This window comes from Neovison vison, chromosome 3 (genome assembly GCF_020171115.1).
Source record: "Neovison vison isolate M4711 chromosome 3, ASM_NN_V1, whole genome shotgun sequence".
NCBI classification, from domain to species: Eukaryota; Metazoa; Chordata; class Mammalia; order Carnivora; family Mustelidae; genus Neogale; species Neogale vison.
This window is the reverse complement of record NC_058093.1, coordinates 41,142,621-41,159,547: the sequence shown is the minus strand read 5'-3', so window position 1 is coordinate 41,159,547 and position 16,927 is coordinate 41,142,621. Positions and strand designations below refer to the sequence as shown.

Here is a 16,927-nt window from a genome sequence, read left to right as displayed (position 1 = left end):
ACCACAGGAGGGATGCAGAGAAGAGGTCCAGATAAAGCTTTTTAAGCACAGGTGGTAGTATTTTAAGAATAACTAGGATGAGATGGACAGAACTTAAGGAGACAGAAGGGCAAAGGAAGCCACCAGGCCCGTCTTCTGTCAATACCCTTCCGGCACCATCAAACACCCACCTGAGCTGCTCTACCCCAAGGGACTAATGGACAGACGCACAACAGTGTGTGAGTGAAGGATGAACATGCCTGAGCAAGTGATGACCAACGAGGAGGGGCAGGACACTGAGGGAAAAAGGAATCATAGTCGACTTGTGGGAAATAAGGGCACCATTAATAGAAACAAGGCCGTCAGGAGAGGCCTCATTAGGGGCTCAAGTTTTTAGGAAAGGAAGGACCTCCAATTAAATTACCATTCCAGTGATATTCAATCAAAAGAATTGTTGTTTATCTATTTATAGCACCTTTCCCAGCAAACAAACTTGACTGACCAATACAGGAGAGAGAAACACGGACATCAAGAGTCTAATTAGATAGAAACAAAATATTTCAAGTTTTCAGCTGATTGATTTAAATGAAAAAGGTAAGATGGCATTTTCTATACCTAATATTGACCAGAAGGCTACAACTAATATTTTTAAATACTAGAGTAGGCCTCCCAGGGCCACAGTCAGGAAGCAGCTCTTAAATTTATTGTTAAGGAAGGACAGAACCTGGGCTGGACCCTCTGTTCCTCTTTCCCACTCTGGTCTGCCAGGAGACCAGATGAATAAACACGGATGGCATGCAGTTACATAGCAGATTTAGCTATAGGAATAAATAAGTTTGGCTGCATCTTACACTTCTGGGTTTTAAAAAACCCTTAAATTAATACCAACTCGTTTTTACAGTTGCTAAATGTTATCTGACACGTAAAAAAAGTACACAGATTCTAGAGTAGTGATGAGTACTGTTCCCATACTGACCCTCAAATTTAATATGCAAACATGATAAACATCTGGAAACATGATAAACATCTGGAAAAAGACAGTAAGATGATAGAATGATTCTATTTAAACTGTTTCTGATGAAATCTGGCTTTTAGATTTTTTTGGACCATGGCTCTCAAAAAGAAATATAGTTTATGGGGCACCTGGGTGGCTCAGTCAGTTAGGTGTCTGCCTTCGGCTCAGGTCATGATCTCAGGATCTTGGGATTGAGTCGTGCATCAGGCACCCTGTTCAGTGACAAGTCTGCTTCTCCCTCTCCCCCTAACCAACCCCCCCCCCGCTTGTGAGCACACACTCACTCTCTCTCTCTCAAATGAATAAATACGAGAAAACAAAAACTTAAAAGAAAAATAGTTTACATGAATGACCCATGTAAACACATCAAACTTCTCATCATGAACACATATTGCGTATTTAATGAAACAATACTTATCCTTCCTATTAAAATGCAAGGTTTTCCTAATCTTTCTTAAAAACAAAACAAAAACAAACAAACAAACAAACAAAAAAAACCTTGGGCACCTGGGTGGCTCAGTCATTAAGCATCTGCCTTTGGCTCAGGTCATGATCCCAGGGTCCTGGGATGGAACCCCGTGTTGGGCTCCCTGCTCAGAGGGAAGCCTGCTTCTCCCTCTCCCACTCCCCCTGCTTGTGTTCCCTCTCTCGCTATGTTTCTGACAAATAAATTTTTAAAAAAATCTTTAAGTAAAATAAATAAAGCTTGCTGCGACCTGCTAGCTTAATTTCACTCTACTAAAATACGTCGAAAACCACTGAACTTAAAAAGCATCAAACAGACCTGTATTGTATAAAAAGCACTTCATGTTTATGCACCAGTCAATCCTGTATTAGTAAGAGCGGTGTAAATCTGCTCAAGAAATGCTTACTTGTGTGATTATTCAGAAAAAGTGAACCCCGTAGGCTGACGGAGGAATTGGCCCAGTTACCCGCCTCGAGTGACTTCTCAGACTTACAACACCTACTGAAAAGCCTTCTTCGTGGGTACATACCCTCAAAGAAAGGATTTTAGTTACTTGGCTTCACAAGTTCTTATCTGAAAGGAACTGACAAAAAGTGGAGCACAGAAACAGTACCTCTCAATTAGAAAAGTGACAGCTAAACTGAGATCCATTTTAACTGAAGAGACACAAGCAACAAAGGATAGTTTCAAAATACCTTATCTCATGCCTGTTGGGGATGTCATGCTTTTCAGCTTGTAGCTTATGGGCCAGCACTGAATGAAGATCTGACTTTTCTAGCAACTTGTTATCTATTAAAAAGGAAAAGAAGAAACACATTATTATAACTGATGCACACCTTATCACTACTACATATCCTGTAAATATTTGGACCAAAAAAACCCAAAGGGGACAACTGGGTATGTTTCACTTTCATGAGGTGTCCAAGTACCAGGTGCTGCACTTGGACAGCAATTGTAGCAACTGTCCAAAACCCAGGAACATACACTTCTTCAATGCTTCCTGGCCGAAGCAGAAGCAGCTCAGCCAAAGGAACCTGTGGAAGCATCCTTACAAGAATGTCCCCCACTTACCTATGTTTATCTCAGGAGTTACAAACAAAACAAAATAAAACAAACCCAGTGGAAAAATGAAACATTATGTACCTTATTATTACATTTGGAAAACGTAATTTTTAGATCAAGGCACTAGAAATACAATATGAATGAGAGTCCTTGGCCTTGAGGAACTCAAGTACAGCAGATGGTCAAGTATAAGGACTAGAAGAGTTATCTTTACTCATATGCTTGGATGGTTTGACAGAGTCCAGGCAGGAGGGCCAGCAGTGATCCGGCAAGCAGACAGAAATGAAAGCTGGAACCAACACATGAAAGAGCAGAATGAAAAATTCAGACCTTTTCTTACTGGCCATGGTAAAATAACAGATTTTAACAGCAGGCAGTGACACAGACAGATATTTACTAGTAAGAAGTCGAAGATTATTCTGAAGTTCCTTGCTCAGGTGACTTTGGAAGATGCTAATGTGTCAAAGAATACAAGAGTGGAGAACCTAAGGAAGAAAATGAGTTTTCCTTCTGAAAGTAACAAATGTGACAGGAAAAATGATGCAGGAATTCAAAGGACAAGTAGTTACGAATGACAGTCACGCAGGGACTGGCAAGGTGGGAGGGGGCACTAAGCAAAACAGACTGATCATGGGAAACTCTCTAAACAGTTACATTTGATGGGGACTGTCTAGATCAGAACTGCTCTAGAACAAAATTTTGATAAGATTTATGCTAGTGAATATTACTGCTGGAAGGCCTTATCTTTTTCTTCTTAAAGAGAGTCTTGAGTTCTACTTCTCTTTTATATATGGAAATGGAACTCCTGGGCAGAAACAGAAATATTCTTGGTTTAGGTTAATTTAATCAACCAGCTCAGCAGAACAGGGAAGTATGGTTCCAACCCTGGGTGTTCACCCACATCAAATAATAAGATCTTCAAAATGTCACACCAGAGGTGGGTGCCCTGAGATATTAGGTCTTTCAAAGGACAGGAGGTATTTAAGAGGGACCCTCCCTAAAAGTTCCTCTCACTAAAGAGAAGGATCCAGCTGAAGGGAAGCTGCCATCTGTCCTTATAGTCTCTTTTCATCTTTCTCTTTAGGTTCAGAGGCAGAAGCTGAACCTGACTGGCCTGGGAAGGGAAGAAGAGAGGAGTGAAGGTGTTCCACAGGCAAAATGGAAATGGCCCCCCAAATATCAATAGCTGACCTAAAGACAAAAGCTCTAATAGGCAAAGGTTGTCTTTCTCTCCAGCTCCCTAACTGCCTCTCATATCAGTCTGGGCTCCTAGCCCCTCAGGCAAGCACTATTCCCCATAGCTATTTAATGACCCGCTCCCTCTCAGCATGATCTTCTGATTTTTCTCCTACATCCTCCCCCCCCCATCAAAATGACTATTTTCAATGCTGAAAAACCATCCAATCTCTATCAATGCAATTATAGCAACTTCTGTTTATAGACTATTTCAAAGATTGCTTTCAAAGCACTTATACACAGTTTTTATGAAGCGGGCAGGGTGAGATTCGCCCCTTTTACAAAAGCAGCAAATCAGACTCAGAAACGTAAGTGAAAAGATCAGTAAGATGCGGAGTCAAACTTCCAGTCCAATGTGACTGTAAGTTTATTTTAGCTTTTAAGACAAAACATTCAACAAACACCTGAATTTACATAACCCATTCGGAATCACTTTTGAGTGGGAGGGGCTTTCTGTGTTTCTGGCTGTAAGGATCTCTTAAAGTACACAACATCGGCAAATTATCTCACTCTGCTTCCCACCTTTGCTAAGAGGGCGCATGGGTTCAGTGAAAGCAAGGGAGGGTCATTTCTTCAGAACCCCAGTGAGAAAAGCAAAACACAAAGTTAGGACCCATCAAGTCTGTGTTCAAATCCAGACTCCACAAGAATCTGCTATGCTTCTCCAAGAAAGTTTATTAACCTCTCCCTGCATGGCTTCCTCACGTATAAAAAAGACAATAGGACCTGCTTCATAGAATTTTCAAGAAGATAAAGAGAAATAACACATGCCGCTTATCTACCGAAGCACTCAAACCACTCTGCACATTAGAAATACTTGGGGAGCATCAAAAAACACTCCCACCGGTGTCCCACCCTCACATACTGCAATTTAATTAATCTGGGCTTTTTAATTTTTAAAAGATCCGGGTGATACTAATGTGCACATAAGTTTGGGAACCACTGATTTAGCACAGAATTCATTAATAGGCGACTATTACTTTGAATCTCACCATCAACTTGGACTCAAAACTTTTGTCAGGCTTACTTCAAAGGGCAGATGGAACCATAAGACTGAGGAGTGCTCATTTCTCCCCCTAAATGTGTCATTTATCGGTTACGCAAAATTGGGGAGGGAGCAAGGAAATGCTCAGGGAGACTCATCTAAGGGTACGAACATTTTTGTACTCAAACTGCAGACAGGGGTCGGGAGAGGAGAAAACCTTCATATTTAAGTTTCCAATAACGATGTCCCAACCAACCAGCACGACTCAAAATGCGTACCAGTTAAAGAACACCAAGGTGGACTAAAAAACGAGGTCCGAGGAATCAGAGGCTGAATATTTCAGAGAACAATCTTAATTACGTGAGTTAATGCTTAAAGTCAGTGACCCGTTTCAACCACACGAGGCCCCAAACGGGACGTTTCTAGACCCTATTCAAGTACACAGGCGTGGAAGCTTGGCTTACAAACACAAGCGTGAACAGTGCCTGCCCACGAAAAACACACAGTTTAGTAGGGAAAGCCCTCTAAAGTCCAAGAGTATAAGATCTAAAAAAAAGCATGCGGCGTCCGCCTCGTAGGGTTTGTGGGGCCGCCGCAAGGCGCGCAGGCGACGCCAGGGGTCCGCCTACGGCTTCCGCCGGCACCCCGCGTGCTGCTGCGGGGTCCGCCCGCCCGCCCGCTCCCCTGGCCGCCCGCCGCTCACACTGCAGGATGATCTCTTCGAATGCCTGCCTCTGTAGCCGGTCCCGCCGCCTCAGCTCCTCCGAAATGTGGCGCTTCCAGCGGGGGAAGTCTGCGGCGCGGAGCCCCGACGACATTTCGCGCGCTGCCCCGGCGCCTTAGCGCCGCCAATCCGAGTAGGGGATGGCGGCCCCGGGCCGCAGCATCGGCTACCAGCGGACGCCGGAAAACCGGCGGCCCGGAGCACACTACCACGCACAGGCCGCCGCCAATGCCGTCAGGGACCGTCTTCCGGCTCCTGCCGGAAAGGGTTGGGGTCAAGGCCGGAAAGCCTGCCTCCTAACCCGACGACTTACGCTACACGCATGCGCGTGGCCGGTGGCGGCTCAAGGCGCTGAGTAATGACGCCCTCCCGAGGCCGGAAGCGCAGGCAGCAAGAAGTGGCCGCTGGGAGGCGTGCGAGCTACGCCGGAGCCTTAGCTGTCGGAGGGAAGGGGACAGGGAAGGAGCCGTCTGTCAGTTGACGTTTCCTTCGCTGCCTACCCCACCCCCACCCCCGCCGATTTTTATTTTCCTTGGCCTGCCTTTCTTTTCTTTATTGCCTCAGTTTACAAGCAGAAGTGGAGGCCACTCCCCACACAGTAGCTGAATGACCCTAGATGAGTGGCAGTCTTGCAAAGCCGGTTTCCTAATCTGTAAAACGGGGATCCTCATGATACTCGCCTACAGGGTTGTCGTGAAGATTAAAAGGAATAACCACGTAATGCAGTGAGCGCTATGGCTGGTACATTGCAAGACTAACTTCACCTAGACCCCCCCAGTATCTTCCTACCCAAAAGTCTGGCTGCTTTATACGTTGGCAAGAGTGTCCCATTGACCTTGGGAATAGGTTTTGTTTTGTTTTGTTTTGTTTTGTTTTGTTTTTACAACGAAGATATGGAATGCAAAGAATAGCTTTAGAAAAATGGGAATAGATTAGCTATGGAGCGTAGAAATTATCTGTGACCCAACAGTAAATGGGTTTTTAGAAGGTAATCTAAGCGTGGGGACATAAACAGGACTTTGAAAGAGGAAAATGCCAGTTTGCCAGTAGATACTGAAGGTGCTCCATGGAAGACAGACTCGAGACGATGGCATTTGTCAACTCAGTAGAATGGAAATGGTCTATAATAGAATCATCTGAGCTCCATTTACCTTTAAATAATTAGGGGATTTACTGCACGAAAAGGAAACTGGACGAAACAGGAGGCCAGAGGAGATGAAAGGAATATCAGAGCCTGGCTTCTCTTCCAGTGTGGCTCAAATCCAGTGGAAGGTCCTTCAGAGACAGATTTAAAATAGCCTTTCCTCTCCTGTGGAGGGAGTAGGTCAGTCAGGCTTCTAGAGCTTCAGCTAGAGGCACTTCACTAGCAGTCAGTACTGAGTGATCTGAATTTGTGGGAAAGACTAGGAAGAGTCAGAAATAGGAGGGCCTTTCTCACACACTGAAGAAAATGAGAGTGTGGTTTTTGAAAGTCACCAAAAATGCCCCCCAAACGTAACAGTGGTATCGACCTCAAAAGACCAGAGCATCACATAGCATCAAATCTTGACAGTTGAATGCGCTAATTTTCCAGACAAGCTTATAATTAAAACATACTAACAAATTTGCAGAACCAGCAATTCCACTTGTAGAAATGTGTGTTAAATGTTTGGACAAATGTCCATATACAAAAGCATCTGTCACAGTATTGTTCAAAATAGTGGAAATTAGAAACTATATTGTCAACACTAAGAGGTTAAATTATTGTATATTTATTGTTCAAAAAATGTTTTCCTAATAAAAACAGTGTATGGTGTAAGTCTAATTTATGTAAGGGTGCCTGGGTGGCTCAGTTGGTTAAGCAATTGCCTTTGGCTCAGGTCATGATCCCAGGGTCCTAGGATCAAGTCCTGCATCCGGCCCCCCTGTTCAACAGGGAGTCTGCTTCTCCCTCTCCCTCTGCCACTCCCCCTGCCTGTGTGTTCCTGCACTCTCTCTGCCAAATAAATAAATAAAATCTTAAAAAAAAAAACCTCTGATTTATGTAAAAGGAGTACATTCTTGGTTCCTCCTAGGCAAAATCTGTCAAATGAATAAATATAATTTCTAAATTAAGGGTACTAAGCTCTGCTAAGTGTGCCCTCTCCCTAAGCCACTAGGTTTATCTACTACATTGCAGTCACCTTGGGTCCTTTTTTTTACTCCCCTCCACCCATCATACTCCTTTCCACAGCAGGGCGTTTGGATTTATTGTGCCTCTGTTGTTCACACTCTTCCCTTCCGACTCTGAGTTAATTCCTAAGTATTAATTCTCAACTCAGTAATCATTGCCTTACAACCTTCAATAACAGAGACCTTCACAACTAGGTCAGGTCTCCCTACTACACACGTACCTCTCCTTTATAGCAATAATCACACTTGCAGCTTCACATAGTTCTATCATTACTTGATGAAGGTGTGTCTTCCCACCAGATGGTAAATTCTGTGAGGCAGGAGGTGTGTCTCTTTTTACTCAACATCATAGACAGCAAGAGCATGAAGCTTGCTATATCTTGGGTGCTCAGTAAATGCTGTTTATTTTTTTTTAAGATTTTATTTATTTATTTATTTATTTGAGAGAGAGAATGAATGAGAGGGACAGGGAGAGAGAATCTGAAGCATACTCTGCACTCAGCACAAAGCCCAGCACGGGGCTCAATCCCAGGACCCTGAGATCGTGACCTGAGCTGAAACCTAATTGGACGCTCAGTCAACTGAGTCACCCAAGCGCCCCAGTAAATGCTGTTTAATTGATGAATGGAATATATGAAAATACCATTAGTATTAACTCCAGGCAGTACCATTGCTGGTGTGTTTTGTTTGTGTTTTAATTTGAATACAGTTGACATGCAGTTTTTATTTTATTTTTTTTCTATATCTTTATTTTATTGTTTTTTCTATATCTTTTATTGTTTTTTTCTATATCTTAAAGATTTTCTATATCTTTTATTTTATTGTTTTTTCTTTTTTTTAATTTTATTTTATTGTTTTTTCTATTGTGTTTTCTAATTATTACCCATTACACTTGAACTACATATGCAAAAGAAAGTTATAAAAATGAATATGCATATATGAAACCCTTTATTCTTCTGTGTGCTGAGCTCTGTGGGACATAACTAATGAGCATGAAAACTTCCACAATGTTCTAGCCCATGAACTTTTCTGACTTCCTCACACACTGTAATTCTTTTAATCCTCCTAACGACCCTACTTGGTAAGGTTATTGTTAGCTACTGTTACCATCGTCTTTTTAAAGATTTTATTTATTTATTTTTTTGACAGAGAGAGAGAGACAACAAGCAGGAAGAGTAGCCAAGGGAGAGGGAGAAGAAGGCTCTCGCATGAGCTGAGAACCTGATGTGGGGCTTGATCCCAGGACCCTGAGATCAGGACCCGAGCTGAAGGCAGCCATTTAATCAACTGAGCCACCCAGGCACCCCTGCTGTTACCATCTTCATCCTCACTTACTTATTTACATCCTTATTTATTACGTATTTACAGATGAGGAACCTGAAGCATGGAGAGGCTAAATAACTTGCTTGAGGACAGCTAGTTATTCAGTGGCAAGACCTGGGTTCCCACACAGGCTCCTGACTCTAGCAGCTGGGTCCTTAACCACTGAACTCCGTTGCCAGGTATCTTCCAGCTAATACTACAGTTTGGCTCAACTGGAACATGTAAAACAAAGAATAATTTGAAATGGTATATAATTAATTCCTAAATTAGACAAAAGGGAAGGCATCCTGGCAAAAATCAGTCTGATGTGAAGACTTCAGGTTGTTTTCCCAGGACCTTGATGGGAATGGCTGGACGGGGATGAGTAATAGGAAGGAGGAGATTAGATTGTCTGAATATTCTGGAGACAGATAACGAGTCTTAAGAGAGAAGTTTTTGGTTTTGCTCTGGTTTGTAATGAGTGTTTGAAAGATTCAGCTTGCTTTGCTGGAAAGCAACATCTATGAGATTGATTCTGACTGCCTGTAAGGGATGTAAGGTGTAAGTAAAATATCCCAAGATTCTTGTAGTAGTATGCTAAAAAGAACAAATTTGCTCACGGAGGAGAGGAAGAGGCATCACTCACCAAAGAACTTTCTCTGTGCAAAGTTTTTATCACTGAAGCTGAGTATAACCAGATGGAACATAACAGCATTTCCACTGTTAAAAACTTCTTGAGACTTTCACCCTAACCATCGATGTCTACATACCTCATCTGTGAGCTCTGCTCCAACGGAGCGGACTTCAAATTCAACTTTCAGATGACTGACCTATCTACTCTGGTCCTTCCCCTTTAGGTCTTTCCAATTCCTTTTATCTTTCAACTGGCAAGTGTAAACAGTTGAATCCGAGTGTGGATCCGGCACAGGGGTGAACCCTATGGGGAAGACAGATGGCGCAGGCTTGGATCCTGATCACAGAGCTCACTTTTCAGAAAGGGAGATCTGAATGTGCATTATTTAAGGAATATAAAGTAAAAATGAGGGCTGCCTGGGTGGCTCAGTTGGTTAAGTGGCTGCCTTTGGCTCAGGTCGTGATCTCAGAGTCCTGGGATCGAGCCCTACATTGCTCTTCCTGCTTAGTGGGTACCTGCTTCTCCCTCTCCCTCTCCCTCTGCCCCTTCTCCCTGCCCACTTGTGCTCACACACACACACACTCTCTCTCTCTCTCTCAAATAAAATCTTTAAAAAAAAAAAAGTAAAAATGGACTGGCCAAGAGGCTGTGTCAGGGTGGTTTGACTCTTTCTTCGTCCCCCCCCCCCGCCTTATTCTTTTTTAAAATATAATTTCTTGTTTTTTTTAAACTTCTGTTGATCTTTAATTCCTTATTTCCACTCCTTTCCACTCTTTCCAAAATTAGATCACTAAAAGTGAAAGTAAGCTAAGTTAACCATGTTACTGTGTTAATTGTCTGCTGTATAAACACAGTAGCTGCTGAATCAAAGGATGGCCAAGAAAACCACCAACGCAGGTTTTCAGACACACTAATGATCCCTCCAAATATCGCTTTTTTATGACAGTAATCATGGTCCCTTATAGGCATGTGTTACTTGGCATTTTTATCCCTTGGCTTTTCTTTGTTCTCTTTAGTGTTGTTGTGTTTGCCTATTTATGGATATTACAGGAAAATTTCGTCATGAAGAATCCCTAGGTTCTACAGCCAGACTAAAACACATGCAGTTCCCGTCATCTACTCTCTATGTATGTTGACATTCAGATTTCATGTTTTAACAATGACAGTGTCTGAGGTGGGTATTAGCCTTATACCCCAACACAAGCTTTATAGCAGAGCTCAGTTTTCTTAGAGGAAGTCCTTGTTATCTCTCCCCTGTATTGGCAGCCAAATACTGGAAAGGTGGCTGGAGGGTTTGGCATAGCACATCTAACAAGCTGGGAATATGATCCCTGGCTAGGGAGGGTGTTTGTGGGAAGTTAGCTCCCTTGGTTTGTTTCTTTGATCTTTAAAGAGATGTTTAAATTTCTCCCAGATACTCTGCTGTCTCCTACTGTGAATAACAGCCGAACTTTATTGAGTGATTTCTACATGCCAGGGACTGGGCTCCACCTGGTTTAACTTTTTCCCCTCTCACCCTACAGATGCAGGTGCTATTAATCTTTCATTCTGCAGGTGTGAAACTGACACACAGAGGTCAAGTAGCTTGTGTATGTCCCGGAGTTAGGAAGAAGCAGAACTCAGATTCATTTAAGGAAAACTGACACTTAATGCAAGAATGAACAGCCTCCCCCTATTTAACCATGCTGCTGTGCTGTGTGTCAGCACGTTAGGGTTGTTGTTGGTTTTTTAAGATGAATAGAGTATCAGAAGCCTTTTTTAAAAAAAAAAAGATTTATTTATGTATTTTAAAGGAAGGGAGGGGCAGAGGAAGAGGAAGAGAGAATCCTCAAGCAGGCTCCCCGCTGAGTGGGGAGTCCAACACTGGGCTCGACCCCAGGACCCTGAGATCACGACCTGAGCCGAAACCAAGAGTCAGATGCTTAACCGACTGAGCCACCCAGGTGCCTGCAGAATGCTTTTAATGACAAGAAGTGCAATTTGAGCTTCCTTAAGGGAGAGGGAGGAGATACACGGATCCAGGGTGTCCCGTGGAGCTGGCAGCAGGTGGGGAGATGGCTGGACACCAGGGATCAGAGGATCCAGGATGCAAATCCCACCAAAATGCTCAGCCCTTGGCATCTGCTTCCCTCTGTAAGTTGCTGCTTTCTTTTCCTCTAGTTTGGCAGCTGGCCTTCTTTTGTTTCGCAGTCTTCCTACCCTGATGGTGAAGACATGGCCCCTGTAAGGGTCTGTCAGTACAGGCAAGCCACAGACTGCTCTGGTACCTCTGAGCCCCAGTTTTAAACTCCTGGGAGAGGATGCTGTAGGGCTAGCAGATGCCCATGTCTAACCGATGGGGCGAAGGGGCAGCATCGGCCTTTCAGGATGGCTCCCCCTGGCTGGAAGGGAAGAGAATGGTTCTCAGAAGAAGGGAGACATAGGACACAGCTTCTGCTCAGACAGCCCAGCCCCCTCCCTATTCTTTTATGAGCAGATTCTGCCCTCCTGACTACATTCATGGCATTTTCCTGTCCCTCCATGCCACAAATGAGCTCCAGGAATGAGCACAGAAACCCTTGTCTATCACTGTTCTGCACAGGAACTTTTAAACTGGATCTGGGAGAGAGGAGACTTTTCCTCCTTTGGGTCGGAAGTCTGAGGATACGCATCAGGTTTCATGGGTCGCCATAACCCCTCCCATGTTTCATGAAAAGTTTAATCTGAAAAGAAAATGGGGCAATCACACAAGGAGAAGAGGAGATGAAAAACTGAGAATCTTGATGGCATCGGAGTCCCTGGCTCCAGCCATTCCTGAAACTAACCCAGTCCTATTCTCTTCCCAGTCTGGTTACTTGAACAAATACATTACTGCATTTCACCAAAGCTGGTTTACATTGTTTTGGTATTTTGTTGTTTTGTTTTGTTTTGCGGTTTGTTTTTTGTTTTTTTTCTTCAGAGAGAGTGAGAGAGACAGAGCATACCAGCAGGGAGGCAGAGGGAGAGGGAGAGAGAAAATCCCAAGCTGGCTACATGCCCAGTGCAGAGCCTAATTCGGGGCTCGATCTCAGGACCTCAAGACCATGACCTGTGACCAAATCAAGAATTGAATGCTTAACTGACTGGGCCACCCAGGTGCCCCTACATTGGGTTTTTATTTCCTCTTGCCATCCAAGAACCTGATTAATTCTTCAGACAAGCCCAAGAAAAGACTAGGGCTGGGTGGGCAAAATGGTAGGACCCTCACAGGTGGGAACGAAGTCAGGGTTGTCCCCTTGACAATTGTGACAAACACACTGCTCTTTTCACCAAGCACTTTTGGTGTTAATCAGCACCCCATTTCCAGGCTTTTGGAGAAAATTGTCTTGATCAGAAATCTCCTGAACTGGGGCACCTGGGTGGCTCAGTGGGTTAAAGCCTCTGTCTTCAGCTCAGGTCGTGGTCCCAGGGTCCTGGGATCGAGCCCCACATCAGGCTCCCTGCTCAGCAGGGAGTCTGTTTCTCCTGCTGACCTCTCTCTTCTCATTCTCTCTCTCTCTCTCTCAAATAAATAAATTCTTTAAAACAACAACAACAACAACAAAAAATAAATATCAGAATAGACCTGGAATATGGGAAAATATGGTTGCCTTATGTTAGATGTATTTTTTCTTCCACCGCAACGGAAAGTGAAGGGACATTGTTTCAAATGGCACCATTGGAGAGACTTACGGGGTATCAACAGCTGAGCAGTGCCCCTCCCCACACTGCCTTCTCATGCAATAAAGCCACAGAGAAAGCAGGCAGCAGTGGAGAAGGGTTCCGATGAAGGAAATAAGTGAATATTGCATGTCATGAGATATGGACCTTTGCTGAGGTATCAAGTGGACTTTTCATCTTTTAAAAACACCTAGTCGAAATAGCAGTCCATTCTGCAAATCCCAGGGCCTGAGAACTGTCTCTGGGAGGCAGATTCTCCAAATAAGGAGGACCCAGCCAGGGACGCAGTGTCCAGCAGGGACGGAGTGCAGGACTGACCACTCTGTGGTGTGTGACTCACATGCATGCCAGCATTTTGTCCAGCACCTCCTCTTTCCAATAAGGAAATTTTTCTATCCCGTCGTGTGTACGGGACCTCGGGCTCCTAAGCTTTCCCACAGTTAAACTGCAGAGCTCCCACAGTCTTGTCCAAGACTGCACGTGGACACATGGCTTCTCCAACCACCTGGGTAACCCCCGCACTGCCTTTGCTTCCCAGGCAGTGTGGGGCAGTCCAGTCCAGGGCAGAATGATCGAGCTTGAGAAGGCCATGCAGGATTGTGGAAAATGTTCCATTGTCCTTCCCAGCAGGGTCCAGCGATCCCTCTGGCCCGTGCAGAGTCGGCCAGGAGCTGGAGATTTGGAAAGGGCTCTTCTGGTCTTTCCAGTTTGCCTCTGAGATCTCCCATGGGCCTGGACCATGCCCTAGACCTTGGGCGTGGCACCACGTGGTCATATCCTGATGGGCAAAGTGGCACGTAAGGGCGCGTCCACAGTCTCTCTCTTGTGTCACTCTCTCCCTCTGTCTCTGTCTCTTTCTCTCCCTCTCTCCTTCCAGTTTCTTTAATTCTCTTTACCCCTTTTCTCCCAAAGCCCCATCTCCTTGGGATCCAACCTGACCTCCACCTCCGTGAAGGTTGTTTTTCAACCATTCTCAGCTCCATCTCACTTAGGAGTGTGTGTTGAGGCCAGAGTTAGGGACCACTTTGCTGTGCTTGGGACTGGGGTAACAGGGAAAGATCTCACAGACAGATCTTCGATTCTTGCCAGGGACTCTCCTATGACTTGTTAAACTCTAAAAGTCTATCTTTGTCCTTGCAGGTCTATTACAGAAATCCTGCCCCACTCCACACCTGCTACTTTACCCTTCAGTGACCAGCTTGTACATGCAAGAAGGCAAGTTAAGGTATGGTCTGCAGATTTGTAAGCCTGAGCGTCAAGGACTAATTTACACGGGGAATTAGAAGGACAAGCAGCCGTAAGTCAGTGCCCTGGTGTCAACCATACTAGCCTCTTACGGAAGTTAGGAGGATTTTGGCTGCAAGCAACAGAAACCTTAACCTTAACTTAAACCAGGGATCACCCACCAATCTAGCTCGCCTTCTGTTTTGGTACAGCTTTCAAGGGGAGGAGTTTCGCATTTTTTTTTTAAAGATTTTATTTATTTATTTGACAGAGAGAAATCACAAGTAGGCAGAGAGGCAGGCAGAGAGAGAGAGGGGGAAGCAGACTCCCCACTTGAGCAGAGAGCCCAACGCGGGACTCGATCCCAGGACCCTGAGATCATGACCTGAGCTGAAGGCAGCGGCTTAACCCACTGAGCCACCCAGGCGCCCGGGTTTCACATTTTTAAACTAAAGAAGGTCCTGGGTGCCTGGCCTTTGAACTCGTGCCTCTCAGTTTCCCTACTGGGGAAGAGTAATTGACTTATGACTCCAGCAGCTGTGCTTCGAATCCACCCGGACATCTGAGCTGTGGATGCCACGCTCGGACACCCCAACCAGTGATGGAGCACCACAGGTGACCTTCTGAGACATGGGAGACTCCTCTTCTGACTTTGCCTCTAGGGTGCTGTCATGGACTGAATGTGCCTTCAGGAATTCATGTGTTGAAGCCCTACCCACCATTGTGATGGTATTTGGAGGCAGGGCCTTTGGAAGGTCATGAGGGTGGGGCCCTCATGAGTGGGATTAGTGCCCTTTCAGAAGGGACACCTGCGGGTGCACCTGGCTGGCTCAGTCAGAAGAACATGTGACTCTTGACCTTAAGGTCACGAGTTTGAGCCCCTGGAGTTTGTGGGTGTAGCAATTACTTAAATAAAACTAATATATATATATATATGAATGACACCTAAGAGATGATCTCTCTCTCCCCATGGCTGTCTGCAATCCCGGAAGAAGGCCCTGGCCAGACATAGAGTCTCTAGAACCTTGATCTTGGACTTCTCAGCCTCCAGAGCTGCAAGAAAATAATGTCTGCTATTTAAACACCTCCCCCCACCAGTCTATGGTATCCTGTTATTGCCGCCTAAGCTGACGAAGATAGACACCCCATTGGCCATGAGAGGACCAACCTTGTCCAGCTCCCCTCCCATCTTCCCTCACAGGCATCCCCTTCAATACATTTCTCATGTCAAGTTCCCCTTGTCATGTGCTGCTCCAGGAACCAGAGGAAGAACCCCAGGACCAGGAGAAGGCTGGGGAAGGAAGGAGCTTCCAACTCTGCTGGAGATATTTGAGGGGTCCTGCCCCTCCCCAAGTCCACTTCTCTTTCCCTCTGATAACATCATGGGTCTGGTGGCTAAGATTCTACCACATCACTGGGCCCTTCTACCACTCCACTCTTTGGACCAGCCATGAATGCAGACCCAAGGGGAGTCTCATTCCATTTCCAGGGGTTTTAGTATGGGGAGCTGGAGCTCAGAGTCTGGAGCAGCCATGCCAAGACAAGGTGAAGACAGGGAGGCCAGGAATGGGCCAAGAGCCTTCTGTGGACAGGAGCAAGGAAGATGTGGGCCGAGGAAGGGTCCAGGGAGAGCAGGGCCCAGGATGGAGCTGCCCCGACAGCCCAGCGTCTGCTTTTCCTCAGCTCATTTCTCTTCTTGTAAGCAGAGAGCCTTGACTAAAATGGAAATTTAGAACTTTAGGTCAGGAAAACCCCTTAGATGTAATTCCATCACAGAGGCTACAAGCAGAAAATGCCCATCCTGTCCTGCTTGCCTTTGCCAGGATCTGAGGAAATGAGCCGCTGCATGTCCTGGAAGAAGCCAGAGTGCTACTCCAGGTCCCAGGTGACAGTGAGTGTATGGGGAGGACTCCTGGCAGAGGGAAAGGGGCCTCTCCAGGCCCTTTCTCAGGCCCTGACTCATGATTGTGGAGTTTAGAGGCCCTCATGCTGCAGTGTGGGATGTCCTCCCTGCCACACCCCACGGTGACCTCTCAGGCAAGACCAAGAGAGCAGGTCTCCTGCATGGGGGTAAGTGGGTATAGCCTTCTCTGCCCCTCCCCACAGTGATCCTCGATTCCCATTTGGGGTGATTTCACAACATCCCTAAGATTGATGCATAGGGATTTGCTTTCCCTTCCGGTGACTAAACGGCACATTTCAGTTCATTTTTCCAAAGCAAATGAAGTCTGGGTGGATATTTTTTGGAGTAATAAGGGAAGACCTCTGCTACAGAAGCACCACCTTCAAAAACTGGAAATGGCAAACGACCTGGTAAGCAGGGTTCCTGCTAAAAATTAAAAACAAAGAACCCATAGGACTGGTTTCAAAAGACCTCCCTTCCCTGAATTTCAGATTATTTTGGTAGGACGGGGTCCTGGTAGAGTTCTAACTCTAGCAGGTCAAAGATGACAAAGATAGCAAAGTCTCTG

General features: G+C 45.3%; 1 protein-coding gene across 4 annotated transcripts in view; it reads right to left on the bottom strand.

Annotated features, from left to right (window-relative positions):
* Positions 1–5,700, bottom strand: part of ATG16L1 (autophagy related 16 like 1) — a 37,837-nt gene extending 32,137 nt beyond the window's left edge. For all 4 annotated transcript variants that reach the window (XM_044241874.1, XM_044241875.1, XM_044241877.1 and 1 more), the window contains exons 1-2: positions 5,447–5,700; positions 2,156–2,249 (exon numbers count right to left, since the gene is read on the bottom strand). In XM_044241874.1, coding sequence (XP_044097809.1) covers positions 2,156–2,249; positions 5,447–5,561 — 209 coding nt within the window. In that variant the 5' untranslated portion in view covers positions 5,562–5,700. The remainder of the gene's footprint in view (positions 1–2,155; positions 2,250–5,446) is intronic.
* Positions 5,701–16,927: the final 11,227 nt, after the last annotated feature.